Source organism: Zootoca vivipara, chromosome 12 (genome assembly GCF_965207765.1).
Source record: "Zootoca vivipara chromosome 12, rZooViv2.hap1.1, whole genome shotgun sequence".
In the NCBI taxonomy this organism is placed as follows: Eukaryota; Metazoa; Chordata; class Lepidosauria; order Squamata; family Lacertidae; genus Zootoca; species Zootoca vivipara.
In genome coordinates this window covers 37,214,610-37,241,260 of record NC_142595.1, presented here as the reverse complement: position 1 = coordinate 37,241,260, position 26,651 = coordinate 37,214,610, and the positions used below count along the sequence as shown (strand labels likewise).

At 44.7% G+C, this 26,651-nt stretch overlaps 2 protein-coding genes across 3 annotated transcripts in view; one reads left to right on the top strand and one right to left on the bottom strand.

Annotated features, from left to right (window-relative positions):
• Positions 1–1,057, bottom strand: part of NTN5 (netrin 5) — a 34,798-nt gene extending 33,741 nt beyond the window's left edge. The window contains exon 1 of one of the 2 annotated variants that reach the window (XM_088655056.1): positions 675–1,057. The gene's annotated coding sequence lies outside the window, so the exon portion shown is untranslated. The remainder of the gene's footprint in view (positions 1–674) is intronic. The other variant, XM_088655054.1, reaches the window with a different exon arrangement.
• Positions 1,058–8,718: 7,661 nt separating this feature from the next.
• IZUMO1 (izumo sperm-oocyte fusion 1) lies at positions 8,719–25,967 on the top strand. The gene is made up of 9 exons (XM_088654896.1): positions 8,719–8,950; positions 10,776–10,850; positions 13,255–13,338; positions 14,065–14,085; positions 19,135–19,245; positions 20,767–20,867; positions 22,204–22,354; positions 24,972–25,143; positions 25,757–25,967. Exons 1-9 carry the CDS (start codon positions 8,719–8,721, stop codon positions 25,851–25,853), a joined length of 1,044 nt encoding a protein of 347 aa, XP_088511022.1. The 3' UTR covers positions 25,854–25,967.
• Positions 25,968–26,651: the final 684 nt, after the last annotated feature.

Genomic DNA, 26,651 nt, shown 5'->3' with positions numbered 1-26,651 from the left:
ATGGAATATTTGCAAGTTTTGAGATTCAAACACTTGGGGGAACTTTCCCCCACCACCACCACAAAAAAATACATTTCAGGAAACCTTAAAAAGCTCTCCTGGTTCTCCACAAAACTGTCACTGAGCCCAAGCATATAAACAACTAATGAGCCGCTAGCTACAACACCAGTCACATCTCCTGGCATCTATTACACATTTTATTACCAAAGGTCTGCTGTAACTATGGATATATTTAGCAATTTAAGCTCCGGCACATTAGCTGTCTCGATCGCTTAGCTAATCTCTGACTAATTTTCCTTGCCTGCGTCAGCTGAGATATTACGGCTTCATTTGGATAATGCTGCAATATAAACACTGCAGGCTTCTGGTGCCACACATCCCGGTCTGCAATAACCGTGTCCGCATTCTGTTGCATTTGCTAGCTGGGGTATTATCTACCTCCCATTATTCCACAAAACATCGGTAAGGCCGATATAATGCAGATAACATATCCACGCGAATGCTGCAGACTTTGCTGCCTTAAATATTTCTCTGGTCGCATTTTTCGGGTTTGGCTGCGCATGCTGGTTGCACTAGGATTTATCATGCATTAGGGGAAAGAATGCAGGGGGAGAAAACCCCTCCATGTGATACAATAACATAGTGACACAATACAGCGATGATAGCAAACCAACCTTTTCACCCCCCCGATTGCTCGTGTCTGGAGATCGCGTCCACCACTCTTCTCCACCGAGGTTCCTGGAATCTGATATCAGCTGGGCTGGAGTTTCTTAAAAATGAAACCTTCTTTGCTGGGAGTTTATGAGGAAGTTTGGCGAGTTTTACAAGCCCTTGGGTAAATGGCAGACGGTCGCCCCATGGAGTCAGATCGGATCCACTGATGGGGAAGGGGAAATAGAGCCTCCAATGATCTGTTGAAGCATTAATGAGCTATGCAAGCCTGGATGTTCAGGTTTCTCACCCAGGCCTGGAACCATGAGCCACTGGTGGTGAAAGAGCTTTCCAGAACTCTGGGGCTTTGATCTGGGGTTGCTACATTCCCTGATGGAACTGGACTGAGCGAGAGGGCTTCTGACAGTGATAAACAGTGTGTCAAGGAGAAGGGGGAGGAAACACCCCGAGAAGACAGATCCCCAAACGCATGCGGACAGGTGGGCAGATGGCATCGGAGAGCGAGAAAGAGGGAGCCGGAGAAGGGAGCAAAAGGCAAATGGATCCATGCAACGCCACGAACCGTGAAATAAACCCAGGTTGGAGACACCGCAATGATACATGTGAAAAAGTTGAGAGACAAAGAGAGTTACGCTCTCGCTCTCTCACACGCAAAAACATATGACAGGATATGCGTTGGTTGGAAATGAAGCAGTGTGGACGCCGCAGACCTTTGGCAGGCACAAACAGTATCGAAAGCAGGATCGTGTACGACCATCCCGGTAGATCATGAGCGCAAACATCGCACATGTGTAATTAAAAAGGTCATCTGGGAGGGGCCTGATGGCTATGAGATGATGGCTATGGGAAGGGGGCATGGTGTAGCAACTCATCCAACTTTTGCTGGAGAATGTGACTTTCCTCTCCCATCCCGCAGGTCAGGAAAGAGGAACTGCATAAAATAGGGGGTTGGGGGAAGGAAGAGAGGTGGCAGTGCTGTGCCTGCCCACCTGGGACAACCTGGGACAACGGGAATGAGGCCCGTTGAATACCATGGGACTTACTGCTTAAGGAAACATGCGCAGGGTTGTGCTGTCACATAGCTGCTAAGGATGTAAGAAAGCATCATTTTCCATCCCACCCTGTTTCCACCACATTCAGCACTGTTTCTCTTCCACAGCGGTTTGCCTTTTACCCAAAACTGCATTTCCTCACTGTCCGCTGCGGTGGAATTATTTGAAGTCCAGTTTTTATTAATTTGATGTGTGTAAGTCCAAATGATCATGTGCCTTTTAAGGGGATGAGTGTACAGAGTAATGGGGTGGAGCTTCAAGTTAGAAAAGGCACCGCCTTCAACCTGAAACTCCACCCCAGCCTACACTTCCCTTCCCTGGAAAGGTACCTACCAACAGCCCCCAGGGTCATCTGGACTTACCTATATAAAATCATTTTTTAAAAAAAATCAAATTCATTATCTAAATGTACCCAGTGTTGCATAATCATAGTAGGGTAAATCAGTATTTGGAACACAGTGATGGCAACCAAATAATTGCCTGTGGAGTTAATGAATTATCAAATAAAAACCCCATTTTTTAATGGGAACATTTACCTTCTAAGAAATGAGAGCAATCTCTTAAATATTTTTCACACTGTTCAAGGGTATCATGGGCCTGAAATATCAAAATAAATAAATAAAATGCAATAGCGTCCAATATGAAGCTTCAATGGACGCAAACCCAAAATATAGCACAAGTGAGAAAGACACACTTGCAAGCAGAGCAGTTGAAGTCTGAACCACAGTTTCAATCCCCCACTGCCCTAGCACTGATTAATAAACAGGACTGTCATAAATAGCTGTCGCAGCAGTCCATACAGAGACACACCAATTCCACCCACCTATGCCCAACATGCTGAAAAAAGAAACCCGAATCCCCGATCCCATGCATGTCCCTCTATAACAGCCTTTGCTGATCTGCTCTCCTGATGTTTTGGACTACAACTTCCATTAGCCCCAAGCAGGATGGCTGTGCTGGCTGACGCGGATTAGAGCTGTAGTCCAAAACACTTAGAGGGCACAGGCTGGTGCATCCCATATTGCTGCCTGAAGTGAAAGCGGAAGGTACAGACACTCTGCTGATACCGCTGCCGCGTTGTGTGGCCTTGCCCTTGAAGCAGCAGTGGCAGTTTCTGGAGAGATCTCGTGGAAACTGGCGGTGGTGGCGGCGGCAGGGCAGGTGGAGCCTCACCCCGCCTCATGAACAGGCGAGCCCTGGGTTGATGAATGCTGCTCTAAAATAATTATCACTGACTTCAGTGGTATTTACTCAAATTAGGGTGAATAGGATTACATTCATACCTGAGATTTTACCTGACTTTTAGAAGACATCTGAAGGCACCCCTGTTTAGGGAAGTTTTTAATGTTTGAAGTTTTATTCTGTTTAATATTCTGTTGGGAGCCACCCAGGGTGGCTGGGGAAACCCAGCCAGATGGGTGGGCTATAAATAAAATTATTATTATTATTATTATTATTATTATTATTATTATTATTATTAGAGGTTTTCCTTCCATTTTGTATCCAAAGCAGATAGTTGTCGTCAAGGATGCCTGAGGAATTCTTGTACTGCACCTCCCAAGATTTAATGAGTGGATCAGAAAATAGATATCCTTTGGATTTCCCACTTTCCCAAAGTTTACATTTGATTAAATATATGCAGAGTTTGCGAGAAAATCTATTTTGCAGCACATGGTACATTTTCTGAGAAAACCTATTCAAGGATACAAATGTAGATTCGTATTTAAATTGGGATTTTCATGCATCTTTAAAAAAAAACACCAGATTCATGTGGAAATAACATGAAATGGATTTATGAATGAACACAAACACAGGTAGCGCAGAACAAATATATTCAGAGATTTCAATCCCTAGTTGTCATATCAGAGAGAAATTGGTCCAGCTTTCCTTCTAGCAACCACAGCAACAGGCAAGTGAAGTGGATAATTTCTGGCGGAGGTCAGTGCTGGAATACCTTGCTCTTCCATATAGCAAGAATGTAGAAACCCGTCACCATCCAGATGACATTGGACTCCAACTCCCAGCAGCCCCAGCCAGCATGACCAGTGTCCAGGGATGAAGGGAATTGAAGTCCAACATCTGGAGGGCCACATCCCATGCCTGTTCCAAAACATGACTTTATAATTATTCTTTTTTTGTAATTGTTAAAAAGACTTGTATGAATTTTCTCTCAGTCTCCTTGACTACAGTATTTTTCAGCTAAATGACAGGATGTCATAAACAATACTTGTGGGGGTTCAACTTGTTCGTTTTAAATCCAGTTTGCCTTTTTTTTATCTGACAATAAGAGGGAAGATTAATCTTAAAGACTCCCAAAGCGAAATTTCCTTCCATCAAGTGGGAATGAGGGAGAAGTGTTATTCAATTTGCATTTAAAGGTGAACTTACCTAATTCTCGTGTTCCAAAATAATTCATGAACTGAAACGGCATCCTTCAACATTTAAACGCCTCCGGATTTTGCAGCGCGGTTCTCCAGTCAAGTAATTGCATACCCTAGGGCAAAGTGTGAAAATAAATACATATAAGTGAAAATAACATAGAAAAATGGATCTGAAGAAGTGTGCATGCACACGAAAGCTCATACCAATAACAAACTTAGTTGGTTTCTAAGGTGCTACTGGAAGGAATTTTTTTATTTTGTTTCGACTACGGCAGACCAACACGGCTACCTACCTGTAAATAGAAAAATGGAGTACATGATAGAAAATTGCTTTGCAATAATGTGCATATTAGGAGAAAAGCTTGTGAATTTTCACAAAGTGTGTGTGTATGATGTGAGAATGTGGAGAACTAAATTTATTGTTGGAAAAATGAGAACCCGAAACTGACATTTCCCCACATTCCTAATACCGAGTGTCACTTTTGCTTATTAAACTGCTTACTAAAGTTATTAAACCCATCTTTTCAAATCCTTAAAAAGAAACTATATTGAGATGTTGATAATACACCTTTAATTATTTGGTTTCATTCTGTAAATTTAAAATTAAATAATCAGTTAAACATTTCTAAGCAGCTGATAGCACAAGATAATACTTTATAGCGGAGAAAGTGAATTTGCAACCAGAAAAAAGCAGGAATTAAAAAACAACAACACCTGAATAACAATGCAATATTAATCCTAAATGCACAAGAGAAGAAGCCCCATAGTGGGGAGGGGCTTATTTCAAAGTAAACATGTATTAATTAAATAGCTGTCAGATCAATTAAAACTAAACTAGAAAGGGAGAGGGAAATGGCACAGAGGCCTTTGCAAATATCAGAAAAACTCACAAATAAGATGCTAATGATTAATCAGTGCTTTTTTCTGGGGGGACGCAGGGGTACACATACCCCTAAACATTTTGTGAATCTAAGTTTGGTCTCATTGAGGGGCAGTATTTCAATATGGGTAGGAAAATGAGAGTACATATAAAAGAGAGTATATATAAAATGAGAGTATATATAAAAGCACTGTGATTAATAATTAGATTTGGGCCCAAGAAGCTATATATGTTGTGCTGTACGTATGCTTCTAATATTAATGTATAATTTGAGTTAATGGATTCAGTAGAAATAAATCCCAACATACAATGATCTTCCGATGTTTTCATGCCTGCAACCTACAATTTAAGATCAAATTCTAAAACTATGCCCTGGAGCCAAGTACAGTAATCTGCATAGCTGCCAAGTTATCCCCTTTTTTAAGGGATTTTCCCTTATGCTGAATAGGCTTCCTCGCGAGAAAAGGGAAAACTTGGCAGCTATGGCTGGACTCACTGCATCGGAGCCGCCAACTTTTCAACCGGCCTCTGCGGCTGTGCTTTTCGCGCAGTTGGTAAAGTTTATCCCCATGCTGAGAAAAAAAAGCTTCTTCTGCTGATTTCTGCAAATCAAACTGGCGTCAAGGGCGCAGGAGCAAGCCAGGCTGCTTCCCCCTCCATCAGTTGGCAACCCTGTTTCTTGCTATTGCAGCCTGATAGGTTTCCCTAGTTCCCAGATTGCCGCTCAAGCCCCCTTTCCACCCACCCTCACTACCCGTCCGATGGGCTCCTTTCGCCGCCCCCCTCAGCTGTCCAAAAGTCTTGAAAGTGAAATTGCTTGCTTGCCATTAATCTCCCTGTTGTTTTTACGAGGCTCTCCCGCCTCTCCTCTCCCGGGGTGCCCGTTAAGGATCAAAGGTTAATTAATGCAGAGCAGACCGTGACCGCAGTTATTCTGACCCCACAAGGCCAGGTGGTCCCAGAGCCCCGATATACAAGATGCGATGAAAGGGCGACACGGCCCAGGAATTTACAAGATGATGAGGCGTGGCGGGTGGGGTGGGCGAAGTGAAGAGAGAGGAGGCCTTTGGGGAACTGACCTCCTCAGGGTCAGCTGGGGATGGGGGGGGGGATTAGGGAGAAACATTATAATAAGAGGGCAGTCCGACACACATCTGAACCAGGCCCATTTTAAATGCTAAACTATGCAATGGCGCTATGGGGATAACCCTCAGGCTGCATACACACGATAACTTCGAAGCACATTTGAAGCACATTCCCCACCCCTTCAAAGAATTCTGGGCCCTGTAGTTTGTTAAGGGTTTCTGGGAATTGTAACTCTGTGAAGGGTAAAACTACAAGTCCCAGAATTCCTTGAGGGAAAGAACGTGCTCCGAAGGTTCTTTAAAGGTGTAAGTGTGTACACAGCCTCAGGCAAGCTCCTTCCTCTCCTCTTATGGGTTATGATTCCCTCCCTAATCCCCCAGTTTAAATAATCATTTACCATCACCGATCACTATGACATCTGAATGGGAAAACTGGTGTTGGCACTCGCCCTGTAAGCCAGGACTGCAAGCCGGGATACAATCCTAGCTTACAATTCAGACTTTTTAGCAGCCTTGGCAAGGGTTTTGAAGAGTGTTTGCCGCTCATAATGCCTCTTGCTCTGAGGAAGAAGGGCACGGTGGCTCCCAGAATGCTGGGAGTGGTTACATTTGCTGTGGAGGCATTGGGCAAAAACTATTTTAAATTGTAAATTGGCGGGTCCTTTGAAGAGGATAGGGAAGAGTGGACAAGGTGTGATGGGGAGAAGGAAGGCGGTGGCCAATGAAAGCAGCTTCCCATGACGCACGAGAGGAGATGGGGCTTAATATACAGGCAGCGACCATTTTGCATGCATTCAATTGACGTACAACCACCGACACGTGGGTCCTTTTGGACCCAGAAGGGGCACAATGGGGGTGTAACAGGGGCAGAACATAAGAGGGCTGGGCGCACTGGGCTTATGCACACTCTACCAAGGTGCGCAGGGGCCAGGAATGGAACCTGGCGCAAAATGGTCGTCGTCTGTATTAAAACTGCAGTCAAATGTGCAAATGTGTGTGTGCACATGCCAAATATTTTTGCAACAAAAAGGTGCAAAGACAGCTGTATCAGATGGTGAAATAAATGGACAAAAAAGAGGAAAAAGTGCAACAAATTTTACAAGGGAGGAGTACATGAATCTCTTCCACCCCCGTTTTGTCTTCAGAACAGCACTGCAACCAGCCCAAAGCCACCCAGTGAGTCTCATGGCTGAGCAGGGATTTGAATCTTGGTCTCTCCCAGGTCCTAGTCCAACACTCTAACCTCTACTTCATACTGGCTCCCAGTATGCCTGGGAGTCATCTGCAGGATTATCTAAAAGTGATTTTGTGGATTCTGCATTTTATTTTATTTTTATTTTTCTCTTTCTGTTTTTTTTAATTAGTTTGTTTTTAATTTTATTGCATTATGAAAAAATGTTATGGGGGGGCGGAGAAAGTGATTGTGGCAAACCCACTGGCCATGGTACCCCGAATGAATAAGTTGAATGAACTTAATAAAAAACAATGAACTAGCAGACAATCACAATTGGCTTTGTTTTCAATTAATTTCTTTATTTTATTTTTTTAATCTTCATAATATTATCCTGAATCCAACAGAAACTGCTCTTCCAAATTTATTGGATTCCTCTTTGCCCCCTCAGAAAAGAGATGCTGGTTGCATCAGCTGTTTATTGGCAGTAACAGCATAGATCAAGCGAGTTTAATATACATTATTTACATGTGCCCCATTATTGCTCCCCCCCCCCGGGAGCAGGGCAGGGGTTATGGACCATATTATTTTGGTATAAAGTACTTGCTTTAAGGTTTAATTATACTCATTTAATTGTGAAATATATTCCAGTGTTGTGAGAGTCGACTGATGGACAACGTAAGTGGTTTCTGAGAGCCCTCACAACTGCAAAGAGACTGATCCTAGAACACTGGAAAGACAAATCCTCACCAAAGACGAGCAACAAACTGACTACATGGCCTGTATTTGATGGTGCAACACATCAGAGACATCTGCCACCAGAATAATACAAGTATGTGTGGCCTACAATGAGGCATTCTGTGCTAGTCGTTGTACCATTGTGAATATCTGCATCTCAGGACCTGCATATGCACCATACGTTTAAAGCCTATTCAAAGTACCTCTACTCCTATAGAATCCTGGGAACTGTAGTTTCTAGGTGGCTCTGTGAGGGATAAACCACAGCTTCCAGAATTATTTTGTGGTGTGTGTGCTTTAGGTGTGTTTTCAATGTACAGTTTGTATGCTACCTGTGTCTGAAGTATCATTGGTATCTGGGAAATGGATATAAAGCCCTATTTCTCGTCCCCTCTCCTTTCCCTGGGTCCTATTTGGTCAAAGGGGGGGGGGATGCAGAAAAGTATTCACAACAGAGAGAACTGATGGCTGAGTTTGTTTTTCCTTCTCCTTCCTAATCCCTTTTTCCTTTTGTGTCATGTCTTTCATATTGTAATTCCGTAGGAAAGGGCTGGCTTATTACTGATCTTTTTAAGATGCTTTCTCAGCTGAAGAGCAGGGTAGGAATGCTTCAAATAAACAAATCTCAACTGTGATCATTATTCTATTGGTTGAGAACATGTGGGCTTTGTGATGTCATTGCTATGACATCACCTCAACGCAGGCCAAGGCTCCTTTCTGGCAACCACAGCAAAGTATGATGCCTTGGCTAGTGTTTTGGCTAATAGCCCAGGACATTGCAGGATCCCATGGATGCCTGAAATGCAGTGCAGATGCCATGGCAGTTGTGAAGGAATTCAAAGATACCTACCTGGACAGGCACCTCTTCTGGAACCCACAACTCAAAGCAAAACTAAAGGCAGACTTGGATAATTTCGTAGAAGAGCTCACTCATCAGAGAATCGATGCAAAAAAATACATGGGTGTTATTGGTACGGCTGCACCCATCCCAGTGCTCCTGCCAGGGAATCCATATATTTGGGGGGGGGTGAATATTAAGAATTCCAGGGGCCAAAGGCACCACCCTGACCTCAGCATACCCTAATAGGATCTGCATGCATATATATTTTTAGCACTGGAACTTTAATTGTGCAAGTTGTGGGTCAGATAGCATATTATCATATAAACTGCATTAATTGCCCTGCCCTTAGTATTAAAATGTTAGAGGCCCAGTCAACAAAACCTAGTAGCTTATGACATATCCTAGATGCTACGAAATAAAACAGAGAGGGCAGAAGGCAGTTTGGGCTGGGGACCCAGCCAAGAATCAGCCTCAAAATCTAGAACTCTGAGGGAAATAATTTCCTGCCAGGTAAGGCCTGAATAAAGGCCTCCCTGACAGGTAACCTCACCCCCCTCACAGAAACTCACTTCCCTAGGAAAGAAGGATATGAATCAGCTAGGATGACAAGCAATAATATTTTCAACATTTGTGTGTGTGGAGATTTAATTTAAGGAGATGCTGTGTCTGCCCACCACCTAAAGTTTGGCAGGTAGATAGGCCCACCTGGCTTTTTCGTCCTTGAGCTCTTATGGTTTGGCTAAAGAGTTAAGCGGAGGGTGACCAAGGGATGGAGTCCAGGTTGTAGAGGACAGAGACAGGTGCTCATGGCCTGACCTGCCATGTGCCCCCTAAGCTGTGGTAAATGACTTTGTGTGTGGAACTGAGGAGAGCAGCGGCCACCATACTGGCCTTCACCTCTGGCGAGAAAGTGTCCTGACTGAGGCCTTTGGTTTAGCAACTCGACAATTTGATGACTGGTGGCCGTCACTGCTGAATTTTTATTTTACGGCGCTTTTGTGTGTGGCGTGCTTTCAATCTGGGTTTGAATCTTATTGTTCTTCTCTTGATACTGTGTACTAAATCTAATTTGGAGGATTTCTGTTCTTGAAAGAAAGATGGGGCGCCAATCTTCTCCAGCATATTCCTACGCCTTTTATTCGAGTCAGAAGAAGTTAGTTATCATTGAGTTCTTATGCTCCTATAAGAGGCCACGTGATAGGAGTTTATGCAATCATGTATGGCGTGGAAAAAGTGGAGGGGCTTTCTTCTCCCTCTCTCATAACATTGGAACTCATGGACATCCAGTCAAGCTGAATGATGGACTAGGTGATCCACTGGATCCCTTCCAACTCTACAATTCAAGGATTCTAAGTACTACTTCACACAGTGCGTAGCTAAACTGTGGAACTTGCTCCCGCAGAAGACAGTGACAGCCACCAACTTGGATGGTTTTAAAAGAAGATTAGAGAAATTAATGGAAGATAAGGCTATCAAGGGCTGCTAGCCACAACGGCCATGTTCTGGTCAGCCATTGTGAGAAGAGCCACTGGCCTGATCCTGCAGGCATACGTTATGCTCTTATAGTTGTGTGAGCTGCCCTGTGGTTTATTTTGAAGGATTATACATAGAGATTGACTGAATAAATATTGACTCCAGTGGGATTTAACTCCCAGGTTTACATGGGATTGTATGCATAATGAATACATATTAAAATGCATACATACAATAATAGGGAGAAAAACAATGGAAGGAAGAGGGAAACAAGCTGCAGTTGCTCTAAACAAAAACTCCATGTTCAAAGGCAGTATACACCTATGATCTGTGGAGGTGCCTGCCTTCTGCAGGAAAGCTTTATGGGAAAAGAGGCACACAGCTCTCAGTGATTTGCAAGGCAATTCAGAATAAAAAAAGGTGGAATGAATCTGGCTCCTTTTTTTTAAATTGTATTTCTCCTCCTCTTCCATTCTCTTCAGATGAGTTTTCGCTGGCAGACTTAGGTGCCCACTTCAAACGCTGTTTGAAACACATCATGGAAAATGAAGTTAAAGGTAGATATGCTAAAATGAATGGTACCAAATGGCCCTCAGGAATATATGACTGTTTTCTTCCAAATGGCTGTAATATGTTGCATGTATGTATATTGGAATGTATTCGGCAAAGTGTCTGTGTGCGGCCTCTGAAGACATGCTCCTCAAATGTAGGTCAAGATAACTTTGCTTTGGCTGCCCAGCTCATTCATATATCTGACCAGTTGTTGCCCAGTCTTTTACACTGCACAGTAAATCTTCCAGTGCCTTTTACCTCACAATCAACTAGGCGCTGCCATCTGGTGGTTTCTTCAATATAGTGCACCACTATCTGCTTGGTAGGTACTGTGTTGACAAATCAGTCTATGAGTGCTTCCAGATGGGACTTTAAAATTCCAAGTGGGTTGTTCATAACATTAAAGACAAACACACAGAGGATTTCCCACTGAAAGGGAAAATCTGAATTAAATGGGAGAAACGCAGGCTGGCATCATGGGCATAACATTGAAAGTACGGTACTCAATTGAGGTTCAGTTGCCCCCCCTCCCAGCAGATTCCCCCCCCCGAAAGCTGGCTCCCTGCAATGGGGGTATTTTTACCTGTGATTTCCCAAAAGCAGCTCAACAACTTTGCCTGCTCACCTAACAAAACTCCTGGCTTCTTTTGAAGCTCAGAACATTGTATGGAGACAGTAAACAATGTGCATCCACTAAGAGCTCCTATCTGACAATAAACACATTAATCAAAACTCTTCTTACAGCCCATTCCCAAAAGAATGGAGTGGGGCGTTAGCTTGCATGTATACAGACAACCTCCTTGGATTAATTTTTGCGCTATTCAGTTGCTCATTTAAATTGGCCTCACTTGCCCCCATTGACACCATTATCCAGCCAAATTTGATTTATTATATGGCTTCATGACATTATATTCACTTTAGGATTCTTGATTGGGTGGGGTCACCTATGTAACTATTCCAGAGGAAGGAGAAAGAAGCAGCAAATTGGGAGGGAGAGTGACGGCAGGGCAGTTGCCAAGGGAAACAGTGGATCCGTAAAATGACAAATAGGCACACAGTCTTAAAAAAAACAAACAAACACTTTTAGAATGAATTTCCACTCCACAAGCTCTTGGCTCAGAAATAAATGAAACTTTGACCCCAGTCCTATTTCCCATAAAATGGAGGGGGGGGGGAAATGCATAGCTGCCAAGTTATCCCTTTTTTACAGGGATTTTCCCTTATGCTGAATAGGCTTCCTCGTGAGAAAAGGGAAAACTTGGCAGCTATGGAAATGTAAAATGTGGCTCAACAGGTCATGCTCAGATACATGCATGTTTCTGATCACAATGGCTGACAGCAGGTTTGTTCATATTTATGTAGCTCTGCTGCCTCCTAACTGAATTATAAGCCTTTATTATATAGGCAATATAGTTGTTGGGCGCCCCTGCTGGAAACACTGCTGTTTCTGTTGTTATCTAGGTCTTTGTGGGGGGGGGGAAGGAATTTGGAACTGGAAGAAGCATTTCCTTCGACTCTTGCTCTTCCTGCATGCTGCTAAACTTTGTTTAGAGGATAGATCGGATGAAAAACATGGGGCGGGGCAAAGCACAAAAATGGTGCAGTGTGTCATGTAAACCACCCTGTGATCTTCAGGGTGGCATATAAATTTAATAAATAATAGGAATAAGCATTTTTTTAAAAAAAGAAAAACACCAACAAAAATCTACATTTTAAAATGCGCATTTCTAAACATTCCGGCTTATATTGCCCTCCCACGGTTGGCCCTTCCTCCTTTTCAACATCGCAACTCATCATGCAAAGGGACGGCGCCAGGGGTCCTCATGGTAGGGCATCTGTGGGGGTCCCTGGGCCTGCTCCTCCTCTTCGTCAACTGCTTACTTGTTTGCCCACATCTCTCTATGTCACAGAAGTGCTGAAAAGAGGAAGGAGGTGCCACTGCCTGCCTGCATTCTCACTGGCTCTCTGCCTAGCGGGCAGGCAAGTGGTAGCAATTCAGTGGTGGCCGGTGCCCTCTGAGACTGGTGAGCCAGAAGGCAAAGAGCCCAAACAGTATGTGGAGGCAGAGCCAACTAGTCCTAGTTTTGTCCCCATCCTCCTCCCAGCTGAGTTCCACAGGAACAGCGCTTGCGCCAAGGAAGTAGGAAGCTGATAGGCAGTGCCACCCCCTGGATTGGTTATATGTAAGAAGACAAGAAGGGCGGGCAGATTGAGGTTGGTAGGGCAGTGCCCCATTAGCCTCTATTGGTAGCAACCGTGGGGAACAGGAGGAGGAGCTAGTGATCATGACCCTGAGGAGGTCAGCTTCCTGACGGAGGGGGCCCCAGAGCGGGTATCTTGTCCAAGGCCCCTATGAAACATGGAGCCCACCTAAACCTCCTGCTCTTACCGTTTGCTTTTCCTTTGCAGAGCCTCAGCTTCATAAAGAGATGGATTCGTGTTTTCAGAAGACACTGACTGTTTTTCACGAGCTGTTGCCCAGAGTCGCAACACGTAAGCTGTGCATAGCTTGGCTGAGCCATATGGGGCAGGTGGGCAAAGGGGTTTGGAGGTGAGGCAAGCAAGGGTAGCAGTCCCTAGTTAGTAATAGAAAAATAAAATGAACAGTAGTAGATAGGGGTTATATGGAATGCGGGTGGCGCTGTGGTCTAAACCACTGAGCCTAGGGCTTGCTGATCGGAAGGTCAGCGGTTCAAATCCCCGCGACGTGGTGCGCTCCCGTTGCTCGGTCCCAGCTCCTGCCAACCTAGCAGTTCGAAAGCATGTCAAAGTGCAAGTAGATAAATAGGTACCGCTCCAGCGGGAATGTAAACGACGTTTCCGTGCGCTGCTCTGGTTCTCCAGAAGCGGCGTAGTCATGCTGGCCACATGACCTGGAAAAACGGTCTGTGGACAAATGTCGGCTCCCTTGGCCAGTAAAACGAGATGAGCACCGCAGCCCCAGAGTCATTTGCGACTGGACTTAACTGTCAGGGGTCCTTTCCCTTTACCTTTAGATAGGGGTTATAGGTCCTTCTTTCTCCCATTGCACCATGCAAACACCCATTTGTCCTCTGAAGTTAAATAGATGCTAACCAGATCAGCTGTAAGGGAAGGTCTGCAGGGGCCAGTTCAAAAGTTGGCAATCCTAACTGGGTTACTGACAATGATGTGGGGGCAGGGGAGGGGGCTGTACAGACACACGCAACTGCCAACTTACTTACTTCTTTCTCTTTGCAGATCAATGCAGCAATGAATGCGGTGAGTAAAATGAACTTAGTTCATTTTTAAAGGGAACTAGTTCGACCTGTCCCCAAAGGAACTAATTCTAGTTCATGTTCAGCCCTTTGCGAAATGAACTAGTTTGGCTCACATACAGTTCACAGTTCAATTCATGTCCATCCACATGATCTTCTGTCATTTTCTAACCCCACAACATTTAGATTTTGTGTGTGCGCATAGCCAAAGGCCTTTACAATGTACAACGGAGAGCAAGGAAAGGCTTTCCTTTGAAATCACACGACTTACCCTATAAAAAGTTTACAGCATAAAAAATTAAAATTAGAGAGTATTAACATATCCAGAACGGAGCTTCTTAGCTGCTAGAGCAAATTTGGCTACTAGGTGTGTCATCTGTAGATCATTACCAGTTAGGAGCTCAACTGTGACCTCCTGTGGATATCAGCCTGAGAGACAGTCAAGAGCAGGTGGATTAAAAAAAATTCTCTGGGCATTGAATATAAGGGGCAGAGCAGAATGTAACACACAACATCCTCAACCCGATTGCATCCATAAATGAACCTGCATTCTATATGGGGAATTCCCAGGTATCTCCCCTCTAAATATGCTAAAGGCATCTGTTGGAACCTTAGTTCAACAAATGCCCTACGCAGCTGCAGGAAAGTCTGTGTCTCAAGGTAACAGGGCCTTGAGTGGTTGATCTTGATTTGGGGGTACCAAATAGAATAATGGGCAGCCATAATGGATGCTCTATCTTCAATGGCATCCTGATCAAAGATCCAATTTCTTAGGTCATGTGGACTGAGGGCTAAATATTTATCCATTTGGAGATTGTAAGGCTTAGCCCTAAGCTTATTGTGACACTTTTGCACCCAGCCACCTGAACTTAGTTGCTCTAACCAACAGAGCTTAGCAGGAATATGGTCCTCGGAGGCATTAGGTCTGTGCCAGTATCTGAGGTAGGCTAGATCGAGTCTGGCTGTTATCGAGGGGAGACCCAACTCATCTCTAAAGTGGGCTGCCGGCATCCCCGGTGGAAGCCCCAATATCTGCTGCATGAATTTGTTTTGTTGGACTTCTAGTTCAGATTTAATACCACTTCCCCAGATCTTAGCCCCGGAAAGCATTTGTGCAATGATCTTTGATGCATAGATCTTGATGGCTGGATTGGTTAACTGCCCCCCCCCCTTTGAATGGAAGAACCTGAATAGCTGCCCAATAAAGCAGGCAGGTAATAACCTGATTGCATCCAGGTAGGGTTTCCATGAAAGCTTTTCGTCCATATGTAATCATAGGTATTTAAACCTATGTACCGTATATTCCGGCGTACAAGACGACTGGGCGTATAAGATGACCCCCAACTTTTCCAGTTAAAATATAGAGTTTGAGATATACTCGCCGTATAAGAAATACGACCCGGCGTATAAGACGACCCCCGACTTTTGAGAAGATTTTCCTGGGTTAAAAAGTAGTCTTATACGCAGGAATATACTGTACTTGCTTGAGGGTATGACCATCTAATGTCCACCTGGATTTGGAAACCCTCTTAACAAATACGGCAACCTTAGTTTTGGCATTGTTAACTTTTAGATGTTCTTTTTTGCACGGTTGGACAATTTGGCCAGCATACATTTAGAATGTTACAAGCTGCTGTGCTGAAGGATGAAATAAACTTTAAAACACTAAGAAACCAACAAAATGAACACAGAGTGGAATGTGAATTGCTTAATATATTTTCCCCAACAACTATGATCTTAAAGCTTAAAGCATCGAAAGGGGGGAGGGGAATACATGTAAGAAAATGAACTTGAAGATGAACTAAAAATTATTCAAAGTTCTACCCCAAAACAAACTTCATTCACATTCAGTTTACCCAGAAATTGTGGGAACTACTTTCAGGCATAGTTGAGAGATTCTTGAACTAATTCCATGAAACCGAATTAGTTCATTCCAAGCACTGAGTAAATGTCAATTTGAGGGAAATGTGTGTGTGCAGAGGGTGGAAGGGAGAGGGGGAAATTATTAGGGTCTGCGTAAGGGGCACTGTGTCCAATCAAGGCTGGGGAACACATTTTTCTCTGTATTCCCTCTCTCCAGTAAGATATCTTAAGCAAAAAATTATTATTACTAGATCCTGAACTCAATAACAAGCCATCAAAAACAGCCAAGAGTAGCAGCAACCAATGCAAAAATAAAATAGCTGCAGAGATAGGTTTTTATTCCCAGTGCATGCCAATATATAATATCTTTCAAAGTATTGTGCTTTCAAAGTATTGTGTCTCTGCAGCCATACATCTTCAGGCCCGTCACAATCTTTTTAGCGGTTTTGACTAAGGAAGTTGGTATGTCCTGGATTTCTGGTTCTCGCCCATACCTGGACAACAAGACAGGTATGGTGCCTCCTTTATAAGGAAGAGATCCTGTTGTAAGTGGGGCAGGGAAAAAGCCATTCCCTGTCTTTCAAGACTTCCTTATCAGAGAGGGGCTATTTGCAGAAGTGTTTCGACTTTCTTCTGCCAGATGATGGAGAGGGAGGCATAGCTGCCAAGTTATCCCTTTTTTTAAGGGAAATTCCATTATGCTGAATAGGCTTCCTCGCGAGAAAAGGGAAAACTTGGCAGCTATGGAGGGAGGTAGCACCTGCCAGATGTCTGGGGTAAATGGATCAATTCCTCCTACCCGAGAACAAAATGGCTGCAAATTGATGCTTACATGCATAGGCTTCCCCGGTCATAGGAAGCCTTACCTGAGGTACGGTTGTATACATTCACTGGCAGCAGCTCTCCAGGGTCTCACACAGAGAAAAGTCATTCATTTCACATGTGATCTGGTTTTTCTAGCTAGGCATGCCAGGACCAGATCTGGGGACATCTACATTCAAAGCATATACTCTGCGGTTGAACTATGGCTCCTTCCCTCAGGAGTCTCTTGAGGCCTTTTGTTGCCAGAGGAAGAAACCCCAAATGATCCGCCAAACCTTCCCACCTAGTTAATACAGGAAACAAGCCCCAGGAGAGTTCTGCGCTATTAGAGCCCATAGATTATCAGCCAGCTCCTGTGGACCTGCTATTAACGGCAACATGATGTTACAGTGTGACCATGTCTACATATGTAAAGCGATGTCCTTGTCCACGTGTATCCAACTGATATGCTCAGAGTCAATGCACCCAATGGGGCAAATTAAACTGCTGCTATGGTGAATTAAAGGGACGTGGGTGGCGCTGTGAGTTAAACCACAGAGCCTAGGGCTTGCTGATCAGAAGGTGGGCGGTTCGAATCCCCGCGACAGGGTGAGCTCTCGTTGCTCGGTCCCTGCTCCTGCCAACCTAGCAGTTCAAAAGCACATAGTGCAAGTAGGAAGGTAAACGGCGTTTCTGTGCGCTGCTCTGGTTCGCCAGAAGCGGCTTAGTCATGCTGGCCACATGACTTGGAAGCTGTATGCCGGCTCCCTCGGCCAGTAAAGCGAGATGAGTGCACAACGGCCAGGGGTCAGCAAACATTTTCAGCAGGAGGCCGGTCCACTGTCCCTCAGACCTTGGGGGGGGGGGGCGGACTATATTTTGAAAAAAAAAAAAGAATGAATTCCTATGCCCCACAAATAACCCAGAGATGCATTTTAAATAAAAGGACACTTCTACTCATGTAAAAACATTAGGCAGGCCCCACAAATAACCCAGAGATGCATTTTAAATAAAAGAACACATTCTACTCATGTAAAAACATGCTGATTCCCGGACCATCCGCGGGCCGGATTTAGAAGGCGATTCGGCCGCATCCAGCCCCCGGGCCTTAGTTTGGGGACCCTGCCTTATGGTGAATTAAAACCAAGCAACAAACCAAAGCTTAAAATAAAGAAGACAAAAGCCAAAATGTTTTGCTGTAAGAATTTAAAATTTCTGTTTTGTTAGTCTCTCTCACACACACATTCCAGTTGGACTGGTGGCTTTGGGGTTAAATCTAAAAGTCCATAGGGATAAGAGGCAGTTAACATAAGAGGAAGGTGTTGAGTGCCACATAGACACTAATACAGCTCAGCTAGTTTAGAGTGGGAAGTTAGAACAGAATAGAAGCAGTGCTGGCTAGAAGGAGCATAGCTACCCTGGTTGAGAAATTAGAGAAACAGAAAGGCAGAAACAGAGAAGTGGCAGTGGAAGAAATGGGCACTGAAGGAACAGAGCACAGACTTTGTTCTCAGTACCTGAACTAAGCTCAGCATCCTTTCACCCAAAACTCCATTCCATGTCACCTTCCAAGCTTCCTTAGTCTTAGCAGCCTGATTTAAAGGGGGCAGAAACCCCATTGCTGTTCTTGCTGTGTCCTTGATTAGGTTTGAGTTTGGTGGGGGGTGAGGGTAGGAGAGAGAGTGAATTGACTGTTTACACGACACACCTGCTCCCACGAGTGCTCTCACTCTGATATGCTGAACTGGTAAGAAGAGTCTCCCTTACTGATCAGTACAGTATTGACATTAGCAAATAAAAACTATTAACTTTCTTGTCCTGAATGCTTTCACTTCCCTTCACTATGCTTTGCCTTCAGGTGGCAGTAATGCTCCTGAATACCAGTGGCTGGAAACTGCAAAAGGGGAAAGTGCTCTTGTGATCAAGTCCTGCTTTCAGCAGGCTTCCCAGGCATCTGGTTGGCCACAGTGAGAACAGGATGCTGGCCATTGGCCTGACCCAGCAGCTTATTATGAAATTCCAGTGCTTGAGATTTATTTAAAATGACAGGCAAGCTGAGTTTTTTTGGTAACACCAATGTGCTAAAACCAGGATGGCAATGCTTATCTTCACACATGCACTGCTTTCTGTTGTTAAAGGTGTAGGAGTGGGGCAGACCAGAGGGGTGGAGGCAGAGAATCAGTTGGTGACCCCTATGTTCCAGCCTCAAAGCAGTAATGAACAGGAGCTGCACAAAGCCAGTGCCATCATTTATTCCCAAGAGGTTTGTTCCCAGGGGAGTTTGTGTTTGGTGAGCCAGATTGCTGTGCTGGTCCTTCTCTTATTGCCACCTTCTACCTGCTACCTTCTCTCCAGTTCTCCCTCCTTCTGCGCTTCTGCCTGAACCCAGAACCCTTCTTCTGGTCCTCTTGTTCTGCAGGTGTGATGGTCTACGTGTTTACTCATTGCTTCTCGTGCCTCACACGGACTTACACATGCAACAAGAAATATTACTGTGGAGGTAAGAGCAGAGTAAAGGGAGCAGGCTCGGTTGGGGGCCCACAAATCTGTGGCAGAAGACAGGGCCTGGCAGGATTGAGATACAAGAGAATGACGCACGAGGCCAGTCTAGACGGACCCACGGGGACTAGTTGTAAGTAATAAGGCAGGCAGGAAGGGGAGCATTGGCTGAGGGGAGGAGACTGAAGTTGGCAGGGCAGTGTCCCATTCGCCCTAGAGGACAAGCTTCCACTGGGTTTGACAGTGGAAAACAGCCATGTTGCCCTTCTCGCCAGGTGAGCTACAAATTTTGTGGGGTGTGTGTGTGGGAATTCAGAACTTTTGGGAGCAAATGGGAGAGTTCCCCTCCTCCAATCCAAACCTTGCAATGGCTTCTGACAGCTAGTGTCCTTAGAATCATAGAATCAAAGAGTTGGAAGAGACCCCCGAGGGTCATAATAATAATAACAACAATAATTTATTATTTATACCCCACCCATCTGGCTGGGTTTCCCCAGCCACTCTGAGCGGCTTCCAACAGAAAAATAAAATACAATAATCTATTAAGCATTAAAAGCCTCCTTGAACAGGGCTGCCTTCAGATGTCTTCTAAAAGTCTGGTAGTTGTTTTTCTCTTTGACATCTGATGGGAGGGCATTCCACAGGGCGGGCGCCACTACTGAAAAGGCCCTCTGCCTGGTTCCCTGCAACTTGGCTTCTCGCAACGAGGGAATCGCCAAAAGGCCCTCAGTGCTGGACCTCAGTGTCCGGGCAGAACGATGGGGGTGGAGATGCTCCTTCAGGTATGCTGGGCCGAGGCCATCTAGTCCAACCCCTTGCAATGCAGGAATCCTCTGCCCAAGGGATGTCTGTTTTAAAAAACCATATGACCAGAGAGCAACCATAAGTTGCCTATCCATCCTTAGCAATACCTGGGAAACAGGCTGAGCAGGCACACAAGTCACCTACTCAGTTTTCCCCACTATGGTGAACTAGGTTGTATTTCTAACTTGCATCTATTATATAAATGAGCACATGCACATTTCATGTGAATATGTGACGTGACTCTCTCTCTCTCTCTCTCTCTCTCTCTCTCTCTCTCTCTCTCTCTCTCTCTCTCGTGATGCCCAAGTGACCACTCAACTCATCTTGCCCTGAGAATAAAATCCCAGCCCCAGATTTCTCCACCAAACCCTTCACCAATCCTCTTCCTCCACCTTGAACACAATAATCCCCACCAGGCTCCTTCCTTCCCTGCCAGTCCCATTACTAGTTAGATGATAGCTTTCCTGGGCTGAATACCATAGGGACTCTCTTTTTGACTGAAGATCAGGGTACAAATGCATTAAATAATAGCAACAACTAACAACGTGTCCCTGTATCAGTAAAAAAGTGGCTTCTTAGAGTGCTGTTTGTATGTTCTAACGGTTTTACTTGTGATTTGTGGGGCAATCAGTGATAATGTTGCATATGTGGTATGGGCAGTAGTGGATTAAATGTTAAGTACCTAGAAGAGCAGATTTTGGATACTTGGATTTTGCAGAAAGGAGGATACAAGTGGAAATGGATGAAGATCTAGTTCTGGATTGTGCTCTGCAGTGGCACAAGCTTACCCAAAGTGTGAAGAAATACAACTTCTACCGGGTAGGCAGTGCCTCTAAGAAGTGGCCTTCCCCTTTGCCAGCCCACTTGCCTCCCCCAAAATCTACTGCCACTTACTTTTGACCTGTAACTCCCCACCCATGCCAAGAGTTAGCTTATGTGTCAATCACATTTTCATGCTGCAGGGTTCAGGGCGACATACATGTGCCCCCTTTTTTTATGCTCACGGCAACCTTGTTAAGTGCAGAGTGTGACAGGTGGCCACAACCTCTGTGAGCTTCATGTCTCAGGTAGAGATTTGGGTCTCCTTAGACCCTAGTCCAACACTTTGAACCACCACACCACTCTGGACCTCACTTTAAAAAGGAAATAAGTTGGAGTTCAAACCTGTGTGGAAAAGATATCCAATGCTGATAATGTCTAATATTTATAACTCGCCCTTTGTCTGTGCAGGAGGCACCCAAAATAAACAAAACCATAAAATACACAACAATAAAACCACAGAGCACACTAAACCAACAACCAGCTAACTAAAATGTCTGGGCAAATAAGTAAGTCTTAGCCTGGTGCCCATTGGGCTTTTAAGGGAAGGGCTCTCTCTCCCACATAGTGGCAGCACACACCTCGCCCAGCGATGGAAGATGGGAAAGACCTTCCTTTGAGAATCTTACAATATGGGAAGGGGGAGGTGATCCTTCTGGTATTTGGGTCCCAAGCCATTTAGGGCCTTAATCAGAATTTGGCCCAGAAACAAAATCCCCCATTACTATTATGGGCGGTTGTACAACCGCAGAATCTAGTACTGATTGAGGTTTGGGGTCAAAGGCTGCAGTGTCCCCAGCTATGCAGTCAGACCAGGTTCAGGGCTCTGAGTCTGATGCTGAAGAGCAGGAGATCACGGAACCTGGGGCTGACAGATGGGACCCCACTGAACAAGCACCCAGATCGCCAGGGCCTGTAAGGCTAGAGCCAGGGATCCTTTCACACACCGGAGCCGGAGGAACCCAATGCCTCCTGCTGCATCTCACCAGTCTAGTGCTCCAGGAAGCACCCTAGGAGGGAGGCTATGGAACAGAGAAGGTGTGCCCATCTTTAAGTTATCCACAAGGAGGCAGAGCCCGGAAAAGGTAGTCTAGAGGCAGATTCTTAGAAGGGCTCATTCTGCTTTCAACTTTTTGTTGAAGCGAGTTGTTCTGTTGGGGCTCTCTGTGGTGTTGAAACTCCCTATGGGGGTCTGGCATTGGATTTGAAAACTGATCGTGGTGGGCTGGAGTCAAAGAGGGCCTTGCAGGGGTTTCTGTCAGCAGGAAAACACACACATGCACGAAATGCCACTTCTTCCTTAACGCTAGCGTTCAAATGCAACCTTTCCTCTTAGGTAGTGAACGGCAAGCTGAAACCGATGAGCAGCAGTATGGATTCCTTTCTAGTAAAGAAGGAGGTGAACGTAAATGACACGGGCAGATACCGGTGCGATATGGTAAATTCGGAGGATTTTGTTTCCAGCTACCTTGACTTCCTAGTACAAGGTAAGTTAAGTGAATATGGGGAAGAGTGGACTACATTAAAGGGCTAAGATAACATTTCCCCCAACACACACACCACACGTTCATAGAACACATGTGACTACATTATAGGTTAGCCCACTCACCCATCCCCCACCATGCCACTCACATGTGAGAAGGGGGTCTGCACACATATGGAGTCACGTGCAAGGAAGGCTCCTCTAGGCAAGGGGCAATCGTCAGCCCGTCATGAGAAGCTCAACTGTGCATGTGCAGAGAACCCCTCCTTACATGTGCCTTTAATGAGTAGATGGCAGTGCATGTTTTGGGTGCCAGGGGCATTGGAGTTTAAGGTTATCCCACATAGTTCGCATGGCCTCCTCATGCATTCTTGGGAGGGTGTTGACCCATTGATCCACCTAGCCCCAAACTGTCTACTCCGACTGGCAGTAGCTTTCCAAGGTCACAGAGATAAGGGACTTTCACAGGTCTGCTGCCTGACATTTGTTTAAGTGGAAATGGATAGGGAATTTTCACCTTATATGTACATTTTTTAAAAAAAATATATTGAAGCATTAAAAAAAATTTTATTTTATTTTTTTACCAAAAAGTCTCCCAGAGAGACTTGTACTCTAAAGGACATGACATGAAAGGAAAAGGGATAGGAAGGCAGGCAGGCAAAAAAAGAAAAAAAAACCTCAGGCACTATATCTCAGCTACAGAATTCTTGTCCCATCTGTCTCTGTCTCCAATTGCCTGATGAACTGGCTGCTGGTGAAAGTTGAGGAAAGAGCCTGATGGAGCTGGCTTTTCAATAGAGCAGCTGGAGAACATGCACTTTACCGCAGAACCATGTTGCCTGCTGTAGTTATATGGCCAAAGGGATCTACAGTAGTAGCCTCTGTTACCACTAAGGTAGATGAACTAGCTTTCATTTTACTTTGCAGAGCTGTAAATAGCCAGCAGGGGGCAGTTGAAACTCAAGGCATCCTAGATAGCCATACATGCTTATTCAGAAGTACTGTATGTCCCATTGAGTTCAGTGAAACTTACAGTACTCCTTGGTGTGTTTAGGGATGTAGCCTTATTGAACAAATCAAAATTAGATTTAACTAATTATGTCTGCATGCTTGCATTTGGCTAAATAATAGTTTTGAATATAAAATTATTTTATTTTAAGGTTACCAGATTTTTTTTCCAATGAATCCGGGGACACTTTTCAACTTCCTACTAAATAGATGGATTTTGTCAGGAGACTGATTTGTAAATCCGGGGACTGTCCCCGGGAAACGGGGACGTCTGGTAACCTTTTTATTTGCCATTCGATGTTGCACATACAGGCAGTGACCATATTGCACACATCTAGTTGATGCGCGACTGATGCCGAACAGGGCAGAGTGGGCTTTTGCGCACTCCACTGACATGCAGGGGGAGGGGGCCAGGAATGGAACCCCCATGCAAAATGGTTGCTGCCTGTATGTCACAGCAGACTCCATCCTAGGTCCCCCTCCAAACTGCTGTTTCCATGTGGGTGAATTCTGCAGCATGTTCTTGACACAATGATAGTGCACTACTACGGTAGTAGATTCATCCTGCTTTATTAGAGGTGGTATAAAAAGTTACAGGATTTCAGCAGGAAGTTACAGGTTGTGCACTGATTGGAAATGAAGCAGTGCAAGTGCCCTGAAGCTTTTTCCAGGCACAAACATGGGATTGTATGTGACACCCCACCCCACCCTGACAGCATCATGAGCACATGAACACACAATAAAAAGGACGTCCAGAGGAAGAAGAAAATAAAAAAATTCCTTCAGTAGCACCTTAAAGACCAACTAAGTTTTTATTTTGGTATGAGCTATCGTGTGCATGCACACTTCATCAGATACACTGAAACGACTGTTAATGACTGCAATTGGTCTAGCGGGGGTGGGGGGAATTTTTCTGTAATTTCAGATACAGGCCGGAAAGAGAAGTTGCTGAATTGCAACTCATTAGCAAGCTTAAAACCATGGAGCCACCTGGAATGAACAGAGACATAGGATTCTTATCTCATTATACATGATCAAGCTTTCCTTAGCACCTCAGCCCTTGCTTCCCCCCCCCTTGCTAGACCAATTGCAGTCATTAACAGTCATTAACAGTCATCAACAGGTTTACCACTATCAGCCCATCACCCATCACCCATTCCCATCACCCCCACCCTCTGAATATACATAAGGGTCTGGCTACTTCTGTTTCAGTGTATCTGATGAAGTGTGCATGAACACGAAAGCTCATACCAAAATAAAAACTTAGTTGGTCTTTAAGGTGCTACTGAAGGAATTTTTTTATTTTGTTTCGACTCAGACCAACACGGCTACCTACCTGTAACCAGAGGAAGAAGAGACGTTCTTACCAGTGTGAGAGGGAAAGAGGATTGCCTCATCTAAGATGGCACCCATAAGTCTTTATAAGAACCTATATTAAAATCTCTCTCTCTCCCCTCTGTGTGTAAAAAGCATTGTCCAGTTAATCAGGGATGCCTTTTAAAAGCTTATTTTAAGGAGTTTTAACTAATTCATCTAGCTGATATATTGATTGAAGGATAAGCATTAACATCCATTCCCCTCCTCACCTTCTCTTTCTAATCTCTTTTCTTCAGTGGTGCCTGCAATTGGGAAGACCACTTGGTTCCCCCGGCCGTCACACACAACGATGACAGTCCCCCTCGCCTTGGGGATCTCATCCAGGGCTCCACCCCCTCAAGCCGACTTCTCCGTTTGGATAGTGATTGGTGGCACAGGCGGGTTGTTTGTCTTCATCCTTCTTGCATTGTGAGTTGGGGGGGGGCTGGGATGGTACCCCGAGGGTGACTGGTAATAGGTTAACACTAGGGTACGCCAGGCCCACCCCTCCATCTTGAGAGCCTCTGCTCCCAAATGCCACCTTTAAGCTTGGAAATAACACAATGCCCTACTCAGCAGGCCAGCTGGCACCTTTGAGGTTGCACCACCATCCCAGAGGGCTAAAAGACGGACATATGGATATAGACTGCCATCAGGTGTTTGTGCATGTGTGTGTATCTATGGAGAGGTACACATAGCAGTGTATAAGGCAAGAGTGGAAAATGCCTGGTAAACTCTCTGTATTAAGATCAGTAACGGCAGAAAAGCTCCCTCAGATCTTATCAAAAGGACAACAAAAAATGTTTGATTACATTCCCGGTGGGAGCCACCTCAGATTCAAGCCTTGTGTCAGGTCTGTTCATGCTAAGCAGCTTCCCAGAATCCTTTGCAAGATATTTGGGCTCCATGACACATACCGGTACATAGAGTTTCGTGAGTGGAAAAGGCCCCGAGGAAAGCATTCTCTGAAGCTAGAAAGTTTGAAATCTGCTGGCAGTGTCTCTAATTATTTCTTGCTCCATAACCCCTTTTAACTTTATAGCCTGTTTGCTTACTTTCGTCGTAAGAGGGAAGAAGATGAGGAAGATGATGACGATGACGAAAGTGAGAGTGGATCATCAGAGCTGGTGGCAATGTGAAGTCTCAGTCAACCCCCCCCCCCTTCAAGTTCTTCAGACACAGATTCCTGCCCACAGGCACTCTTAAATTGTACTAGCTGGTCTACTTTATTTATTTAACAGTAATTGATAAAGATAGTGGATGTATTTTATTAGATAAAAGCCTCTCTTGGGTTCTGTGGGAGAGTATGAAGATGGCATCAGGAAGACATAACGGTCAGGGCTCTGAGTTTGCTTGCAAACAGCTTCCACACAATCTGTCTGGTGAACATTCAGCCTGAATTTTTTTTGCAAATAAGCTAGTCAGGATTGAGTTTGCTATTTAACAACATTCATCCCGATTTGTTTATGGGGAGACAGATGCAACGTTGCCTAATCAATCCCACATTTTCCTGTACATTATTTGATCTCATTCCTTTATTGAGAGGTCCATTATTTTGGGGGGGGAGGTTTGTTGCACAAGAGCTCCAAATCAGGTTTAATTTCTTAGCCTGAATTTGCTGGAATGTGATTGAATCCCAGTCCAAGATTGTTGATAGTCTGCAAGTGCCCTTGGTGTGCTTACTGGGGTGGGTTAAAAATTTGGAAGGGGGAAACCCAGATGGAGCAATGTAGGAAGCACACGATGTTGCTTTTTTCTGAGGAACAGTAGCCTTAAGGAGAAACGGTGGGTAGGGAAGAAGTGCCGAACCCTTTCCTTGCTGTTTTTCCTGTCTAAATTACTCCTCATAAATATAATGCTTGGGGAAGGGGCAGAGAGCAACTGGGTCTGTGTGATTGGACGTATATATTATTTAATGTTTTATGGTGAAAGAGGGC

Coding starts and splice junctions, on each gene's coding strand:
- IZUMO1 (XM_088654896.1), top strand. CDS start 8,719: ATGCCTTGGCTAGTGTTTTGGCTAATAGCCCAGGACATTGCAGGATCC. Junction 8,951..10,775: donor AAAATACATGGGTGTTATTG/GTACGGCTGCAC, acceptor CATTCTCTTCAG/ATGAGTTTTCGCTGGCAGAC. Junction 19,246..20,766: donor CAAGAAATATTACTGTGGAG/GTAAGAGCAGAG, acceptor TGGATTTTGCAG/AAAGGAGGATACAAGTGGAA.